The following is an 8,856-nucleotide window of genomic DNA, read 5'->3' on the forward strand; positions in this document are numbered from 1 at the left end:
CCAACACTCCCTCCCTCGGCATGTGATTTACATGACATCATTGATTAAATGTGTGTGTGCTGCGAACAACGCCCTAACTTTCTGGTGTGGATACTCTCACTTCCTTCTTTGCTGGGCATGTTCGGACATCACCCCACCATCTGTTATGATCTCATCCTTTAAGGTCCCTTAAGGTCCCCATCCTGCTTACATCAGCTCTTTCCACACACACACAGACTTTTACTTCTTACTCAGTTATACATTTGTTAAATCACTTCATTATCATTATGTTTTACATACTTGCTTTAAAATGATTACTTATTATATGCTTTGTGTCCCCTTATCCTACTTTCATATCGAACTGTATTCTTTCATTTAAGGCAGCGTTCCTGGGATCTCAATCCTCTTTTTTGTCAGCAGTCGAACTTCTCTTGAGGCTTGGGCAGTGTTACTTCCTACCCAAGTCTCTCCTCCTCGGGTCCTTCGTACACGAACGGCCGCCTCTCTCGGCCGCCAGGATTCTTCTTCTTGGACTCAACGTACTCCTTTTCCGTCGAGTCCCTGTTCGGGCGCCACGTGTTAGATCCAGGGGTTCTCTGGCCCGATACGGGGCTACCTACTGACTCAGCTCTCTATTAAAAGATTGTCGAGCTGGTGTTCTGTCGAGGAAACTCGCCTGGCTTCTGTGTGTGCTGCGAACAACACCCTAACTTTCTGTGTGTGGATACTCTCACTTCCTTCATTTTCGAGTGTGTTTCAGGTTACACCCGTGGACATGTTCGGACATCACCCCAACATCTGTTATGATCTCATCCTTTAAGGTCCCCACCCTGCTTACATCAGCTCTTTCCACCCATACACAGACTTCACTTCTTACTCAGTTATACATACATTATTATTATCAGTTTACATTTGTTAAATCACTTCATTATTCTTATGTTATACATACTTGCTTTAAAATGATTACTGTGATTTCATCCTTACTCATTATATGCTTTGTGTCCCTTTATCCTACTTTCATATCGAACTGTATTCCTTCATTTAAGGCAGCTTTCCCGGGATCTCAACCCTCTTTTTTTTGACAGATGAAACGAAAATACTAGTTGTTTTCTCGTTTATGCCACTTTGGATTTAATTCAGTCAACAATCTATCAAACATACACGGACCGTGAAGCCCCGGAGCCCTCATGTGTAAGGAGCAGGTGGCTGCATGTTGGACTACAAAGTGAAGCCGATGCCGAAGTTCCATGAACCTGCATTCTCTCTATTGGCCATCGGGGGGGGGGGGGGGGGGGAAGACTCCTCTGATTTTATACTGTAGAAGTCTATGAGAAAATGACTCGACTTCTGTCTGTCTGTCTGTCTGTCTGTCTGTCTGTCTGTCTGTCTGTCTGCCTGCCTGCGTGCGTGCGCGCGCGCGCGCGTGCGATGCCTATACTGCTCTGCTGTTTATATGCCACAACTCGCTCAAGCATCTGTGGTGGTGTCTTCGACTAGTCATACTGGAACCATCCTTGCTTTAGGTGACTCTGTACAGCTACAACTGGTCCGTGGACCTGGGCGCCTCTCTGAATCGTGAGCTGGTCCGCCTCGTCAAGTGGCAGAACGCGAGGGCTCACGTCGTCCACTGCCTGCTCAACCAGAAGATGGGGCTCTTTCATCACTACTGCTTCTCTGACGCGCCCATCCACGAAATGGACTCCAAGCAGGTAAAGACACCGACACGGTTCCTAATGTGGAGCATCGCCAGCGGCAGAACGTTGGCCAAGCTGTCATTACATCAGCTGCATATTACAATATCCAAACCAATTCAGTGGTCAATTTGACATGATGTAGACAGGAATTTGCTCCAGTGGGTTTTTTTTAATGGAAGGATTTCAAAAAAAAAAAGGAATAAAAGTAAAGTTTAAAGGTACAGTTCTTGGCAGCCGTTCACTTCTTTTACAGTCAACAGAACAATATAATGAGACGGACCTTAGCAGGACTTTCAGGATGAAATATCGATGTCCTCCATTAGAATTGGCTACCTCACTGACTTCTGCAGACATGCTGACACACTTCAGATGTGTCACCAAACAGCAGCTGTATTGCCTTCTGTTTCAAACTGCCAGTCAGCACGTGTGCGTACGATGGGGGCTGGGAGCTGCTGCGGAGAGGCTGCTGCTAGTTCAGGTGGAATCAGCCTGCCAGCACAGCATCTGGATTCACACTGTTGCAGGAGGGAGCGAGTCCTGGGGCACATTTCATACAGCTGTTGTATCCTGGGGAGGAAATGCCGGTGACAAGTGATGATGTCATTACCTGTACACTAGCAGCCTGTTTGACGTGTGCTTCTCATGGTATTCATTTCTACACGCTGAATTATCTACCTGCACGCACGTTGTTTCTACTTGTACCACGAGACAACATTTGTAACCACTTCTACCCAGAGTGATGATGCTTACATTTAGTAATCACATGTTTTAGGTTGTAGTGGTCGACCTGCCTGATCAGATAGTGATCCGATCTATTTCGTGGTCAGAGGAGCGACTGTAAAACTGTGGATAAACAAATTTGATTAAGACTTATTTTGATATATAAAATCTTTTATTTTGAAGGAACATTGTCAGCAAATGTTGTTTTTTCATCAGCAGTAACTAACCAGGACTCAGACGGCAGGTCTTAGCTGTGCTCCAGTCCCGGTTTTAGACAAAAAGACGAAAGCTGCCTTGTTATTTAGATTGAAGTGTATTCGTTGGCTAGTATTGAAACTATGTACTTACAGAGTTATTAGTAAATTGAAGTGAATTTTTGAGTTAAAATTGAATCAATTCCTGATGAAACCAGTGTTCCAGGTGACATTCAGTATAGATGCTGGACTCCCTTCCATGGTCCTGTCCCCTGCAGTTTGTTGCTGCATGTTTTGTGTTTTGAGCATCTCAGCAAAAATGCTGGAGCTTCCTGTATTAACTATGGAGCCGCAGATCAATGTGCGACTGATGGACTCGGCTGCACAAACCAAAACAAGATTTCCCAGCTACACGACTAAGCATTTTATTCTCCTCTATTCCTTCCCCCTCTGCATTTCCTGTTGATGACGTCCTGGAAATACAACCCGTCAGGTCGACGGCCTTGTTTTTTCTAAATGAAACGCTTAACTACCTCGATGCAATTTAGTCCCCGTCAGATCCCATTTATCCTCTTGCATTATTTACGACCGGCTCTGGTGCAGAGAGGTCTGAGTGGGGGAGTTTTCACGGCCTGTAGTTTTTTTTAAGTGTACTTCCAGTGGCAAAACTTGTTTGCTCAGCATATTCAACAACCCGCCTTCCTTCACACTCCTCCACCTGCTCTCCTCTCCGCGTTCACATCAGGAGTCAGCTGTCATATACAGCCTCACTGCTCCTACTGGCGAGTAAGAGGACGGTGGTGCAGAGAGACTCTGGTCAGAAGCTGGACACCTGACGCAGTGTAGAACACCACGGGAGCACTGGAGATTTTGCAAGAAGAGCAGTGTCCCTCAACTGTGTACAGACTTTCTTTGTCCCATTAAATGTAATAATTAGATTAATAATGAGAACCTCTTTAGGAAAGCAAGGCTTGAGCTCCAAAGTGTTGCAAGAGAGCTGCAAGAATTCTGCTTCCAGTGCAACGACGGCCCTCGTGTCATGCTGAATGGGTGGAAGGTATGAAGATTAAACTAGGCGCAATGACCAACCAGGCAAAGTGGATCCTGTTAGTAGCTTGATTTGGTGACGTGCACAATCTCAACTGATGTGACAATGATCAAGTGGTATGTGTAGGAGCTCAGACTGTTTCACATTACCAGTGTGCTCCTGCTGTTGTGGTTCAGGGATGTGCAGCAAAGTAAATACACTTTTGTTAAATTAAATCTCCACTCAGAGAAGCGTTAGCCAGCTAGTTTCCCAGCATGGGAATAAAAGGATGGACAGAGTAGGAGGAAGGGAGTGGGCTGGATGGGTTAATACGGTCCGCGTCAATCTGGCCGTGGCGACTGTCACAAAGCATGCGACGCAGTTGAGCTTGAATTAAGAAAGGTTACAGAAAAGCGTCATGCTCCGTGTTGCCCCTGTGTTGTTGTGTGGAGCGGGCTGCAGCAGGGATTTATTAGAGCAGCGTTTCACAGAAGACACCAAATGCCCTTTTGGCCTCTCCCCCACGGCCAATTACAAAACAAGCTCAAAGAATGGAAAGAACCAAACTTTTTCCCCTTTCCCTCCGACGGCCCCGCTCTTCATCGCTGCGTCACTAATGAGTGCGGACAGAAGGCAGAGTCAGAGCAGCAGAAAATTTGCCTGAACAGAGCTTCATCTGTCATGGTCATGATGAGAAGCAGAGGGAGCACCAGCGCACACTTAGAGCCCTCCAGCCCGTGAGGCACGGCGCAGCCAGCTCTGCCACACTGGGGCATCTGGGCCCTGAGCTGCTCCGCTGAGCAAATTCGCCCAAAAGTTCCTTTTTCAACAGCAACCAGGGCACACGAACAATGCTCTGGACATGTATGTAGCCACTGATGATAACAACCACTAACGCCAATAGACGGTGCAGGGAAAATACTCTATATACGTTGGATGGTGGAAGGATGGAATGAATCTTCCGATTGAAAGACGCCCCAATCTTTAGCATCCCAGCTGATCATGCAGACATTAATCTGTCATGGCACAGTCTACCGTACTGCTGCCAAGAGCGGAGTCTCCTCCTTACCTACTATTGATTATGCACAAACCAAGCGTGGGGCAGAGCTGTAGGAGCTGGGTGCCACTTTACTGTTTGTTATTGAATCAAGAGTGTGTGGAGGGGGGAGTTCAGGGAGAGGAGAGCAGGTTCCTCCAGGTGGGCCAAAGAGTTCCTGGTTGTTTGCAGCGTCAGCTTTCTCTCCAGTCTTAGCGTTGAGGTGCCCACAGATGAAGGTTTGAAGTGGTTTATTTCCCCTCTAGGAGGAAAGCACTTTACTGTAGTGAGGGCTAGATATCTTGATCTGCACTTATTACGTCTTTGCTCATTTTCATCATTCGTCATTTTGATCGAATGGGTTAGTTCCAATCTACTCCACAGAACCAGGCCTTCTGAGTCCCTACCTTGGCTGGTTAATGAAACAAGTGTAGCTGTGAGGACAGCCAGTGGAGCTGTCTCCTCTGTGCCATGTCTCTTGTAAGAGTCTTTAATCTCTTTAATGAAATCAGGATTTCTGCTTTTTAATCCAAATGCAGATAGTTATTTGAAAATATTTCATCTTTCAATGTGTTATAAAAACAACATAAACAAACAATACGAGTATCAACTACAAGGAATAAGTAACTAAGTTAGATGAAATAAAAACAACATTTGAGCTCATCCCTAAAGTCTTCAGTGGAGAGAAGATGGTCATTGATAGAATTGAACTTGAATATTCCTAAAATTGGTTAGATGATGCTTTCACTCTAACAGGAAGCGTTATTATTTAATAGAACCAATCCTCTGTCTTTGCTGTCTTTTCGGTGAAGCCTTTAAAGTCAAACCATCCACATGTCCTCTGCCCTTGTCTTCCTTTCTCTCTTCCAGGACCCCAACCCGTTCCTGAGCCCCTCCATGGAGCCTGATGCGTTGCTGCGTAGCGCAGTGCCTCCTCTGCCCAGTAAAGAGCAGGGCAGGCTGGGAAGCTCTGGCCGAAGTCTCGCTCCACTCCACTTCCCCTCTGAGCTGCTGCCCTTTGACGAGGCTCTGAGGGACGTGTGCGCCATCCGGCCCTTGACGGAGGGGGACGTGGTGGCCCGACACGGCGGCCAGCTCTTGGAGATCAAAGTTGCTGAGCGAAGAGGTTAATTATGCTACTGCTACAACTACTGCTACTGCTAATAATAATAATATCATTCCTGTCCTATGAGCCCATCAAACCCCACACTGGACAGAAAGGGTGATGACTCTGTGTTTGTGCTGACAGAACTGGAGAAACAGATGAAGATAGAGAACCTGTTTGTGACGTGGCAGCAGAGGTCAGCACAATCCAACATGCCCATTTCAGTAAGTAGCCCAAGTCATGGTTCTGAGACGTGGCAAAATATTTGTAACTGGGTGCTAAATTCCAAATGAGTTGCTTCCACACGGCTCCCAACATGGCATTGCATAAAGTTGAGGTCTTGGCTACTTAATGCAAATCAGGGACGTCCAGCGAGATTCGCCACCTCTGGTAACTCCAGAAAAACTGACCGTTGTCGATCTAAAATGAAGACGGATCTAGCAACTGTATGGAATTTATCTCTCCTCAAATGTTGTCCGAAACACCTTTCGGTGAACTATTTTATGTAATATAAGAAGAAAAGTTTCCAAACAGGCCACCATGTTGGACGGTTTGAATGACGGGAACCCCTCGTCCAAAAACGCACCTGTGGACACGCACCACGCGCTGACAGAGCTAACCGTGTTTACCTGAGGGGGGTCCGGAGGGTGAGTGTGACCCTTCCACGATGACACTGTATCAGCTGTGCCATTATGAACGCAGTGCAGAGCCTTTGGAAACAAAAGCAAGGAGACGCTGGATTACAGCGCACACTGCTCAAGTAGACATTACTCCGCTATGTCTCGACATTAATAAGATAATTGTTTGCTGTTATATTAATGCCCTGAATAGTGTATCAAGATGCTTTGAATACAGTATTGTAATAGTTGAAGGCTATGTTCACACTGCAGGGGGAAGTGGACAGCTGCTATTGATTCTCCTCATGTGCAGATCAAGTCACAACAGATCAAGTCACATTGATATCTGACGTCTGTCTGATGTTTAACAATGACACAAGTCTCATTTGAGGTTGTTTCACTTCAATCTATCACTTTCACGAGGAAAGGTGAACACAGCAGTTCTGGAAGTATTCAGCAGAGGGACAGTTAGGACTAACTTGTTTGTAATGTTTCCGCATTGCGAGAAAACCAAACAGGTTTAGTCGTTAACCTTTTACAAGTTTGAATACACACCAAGAAATAGCTGATAAAAGACAGAAGAACGTGGCTGCACTACCAACACAGCTCAGCTCCAACTGTTGCTGTACTTGCTCCTTTTGTGATTATAGTCATGACAAGCAGCTCTGTGGAGCTCACCATCAAGACATCAGACTCTGTGTAATAGTTAACACAGAAGAATCCCTAGGCTCTGTGTGTGCATTCAAACAACGCAGGGTTTGTCATGGTTGAGGATACAACCAGTTAAAAGGGTTTGTAAATCTGGTGTGATATTGTGCTTTTGCTCGTGGGTTGGTTCAGAAAGGTCTGAATGGTGTTAGATATTGGACACAATAAAAAAAGCATAATGTGAGCAATCAACAACAAATTGGATCTGACCAGTACATTTCTGTACGTTGAAAGTAGCTTAATATGAAATAAAGCTAATTGGACTCGACAAAGCCTGGGGGAGTGGTGCCTCTCACCACTTGATGGCTTTACGGATTCACAGTTCCGGTCCATTCCTCGGGGGAAATCATTTAGTATCGCCTCTTTTCAAAGTGGGGAATATCTGGGGTTAATTAAAAAAGCTTCATGTCACCGTCTTCCACGGTGACATCTCAACAGGAGCTACATGGTGGCATTAAATTCATGAATTAGATATTTCAACAGACACCCACAGAGCACTCGAACTCAAGCACGTCCAAGAGGAGATCTACAGCTTGACCCGGACATGACGGGGACCACTGGCAATTGGGTTTTAGGTGGATTTTCATGCCACTGGATGGACTAAATCAAGATTAGATATGATGTGACTGCATCGTAGTCATGTCTGGATCTGAATATCAAGCCCCGTGTACAGCGTTTAGTATTCATCTTTTAAAATCCTTGATGTCACTATCTTATCCGAACACGTTTGTCTCAATAGGGCACTGATTTGGAGACCCTGAAGCAGTCGTCCAGGCTGGTCCACTACTGTGCCACCCCTCTCCTCTTCGACCCCATCTTCCGCAAGCAGATCCAAGAGGAGCAGATCGTTCAGCCTCCAGTGAAGGTATGTCTGCTCAAACAGCCACAGTGGGCTGAAAGAGCTGCAGACGACAGGCTCTTACTGTGGTTTGGGACCAGCACACCTCCGCACCAACACTTTGAGCCCACCATATGTCAGGGCCTTGGGCATCTCAGGGCTCGTGTTGCACATGGACCTGTGCCAGAGAGATTGGTTGGTCCTCCTACTTCAGGACTTGCTCAGTTTTGTTTCCACTGCCTGTGGATTTGGAAAATGATGAAGTGATGACATTTTGGATGGACTTGGATGCAAACTGCAACTGTAGTAGTTGGTTGAGGCTACAATCACGTGGCGGTAATTTTACTTATTTTATTTGTTCTGTCCTTCTGCTCATTCTGTCCCCTGAGCGAGCCCTGAAAAGGCCTCCTCTTAAGCTTGAATGGGTCCACCTCCAGGACCAGTCACCAGCCATGAAGACTTTGAACATGGTCCATGTGTAATCCAGGACTTTACCCAGAAACTCCATATAGCCGGGTACTCCAAGACAACAGGCGACCTGCTCGGTCTGTGGGGAACACTCAACACACAGTGGGGTCAGCTAAAACCATCTCCGTCCACACGGGCGTTTCAGCATTGTTTGCGAAATGATTTCCGTCCATACCAGCACACCTGAATGACTCAGCACACATGACTCTTCACATCAAGTAGATTGGTTGCTTAGTATTATAGTAGTCTTTAACAATAAAGAGTCGTGCTTGATACTTAAGATCTTACTTAGTTACAAGGCTGCGGGTCTCTCTCTCTCTCTCTCACTCACACACATCAAAGGTACTTTAAAATGAACACTTACAAATCAACGGTCCATCAATGTGGTCAGCACACGTCTCTCTCTCGTTTCCTCTCGGTGTCGTCACTCGTAGCTCTGCTGGTGGCTGAAGTCCCTGTCATACTGGAGG

The 8,856-nt window shown here is 46.1% G+C and overlaps 1 protein-coding gene across 4 annotated transcripts in view; it reads left to right on the top strand.

Moving 5' to 3' along the window:
* LOC116401525 (KICSTOR complex protein SZT2-like) overlaps window positions 1–8,722 on the top strand; it is a 31,756-nt gene extending 23,034 nt beyond the window's left edge. For 3 of the 4 annotated variants that reach the window (XM_031879972.1, XM_031879973.1, XM_031879974.1), the window contains 4 exons: window positions 1,503–1,688; window positions 5,521–5,776; window positions 5,900–5,979; window positions 7,820–8,722. In XM_031879972.1, coding sequence (XP_031735832.1) covers window positions 1,503–1,688; window positions 5,521–5,776; window positions 5,900–5,979; window positions 7,820–8,185 — 888 coding nt within the window. In that variant the 3' untranslated portion in view covers window positions 8,186–8,722. The remainder of the gene's footprint in view (window positions 1–1,502; window positions 1,689–5,520; window positions 5,777–5,899; window positions 5,980–7,819) is intronic. The other variant, XM_031879975.1, reaches the window with a different exon arrangement.
* The last annotated feature ends 134 nt before the right edge of the window (window positions 8,723–8,856 follow it).

Source organism: Anarrhichthys ocellatus, unplaced genomic scaffold, assembly GCF_004355925.1.
Source record: "Anarrhichthys ocellatus isolate YVR2014 unplaced genomic scaffold, GSC_Weel_1.0 scaffold503, whole genome shotgun sequence".
Lineage (NCBI taxonomy): Eukaryota > Metazoa > Chordata > Actinopteri > Perciformes > Anarhichadidae > Anarrhichthys > Anarrhichthys ocellatus.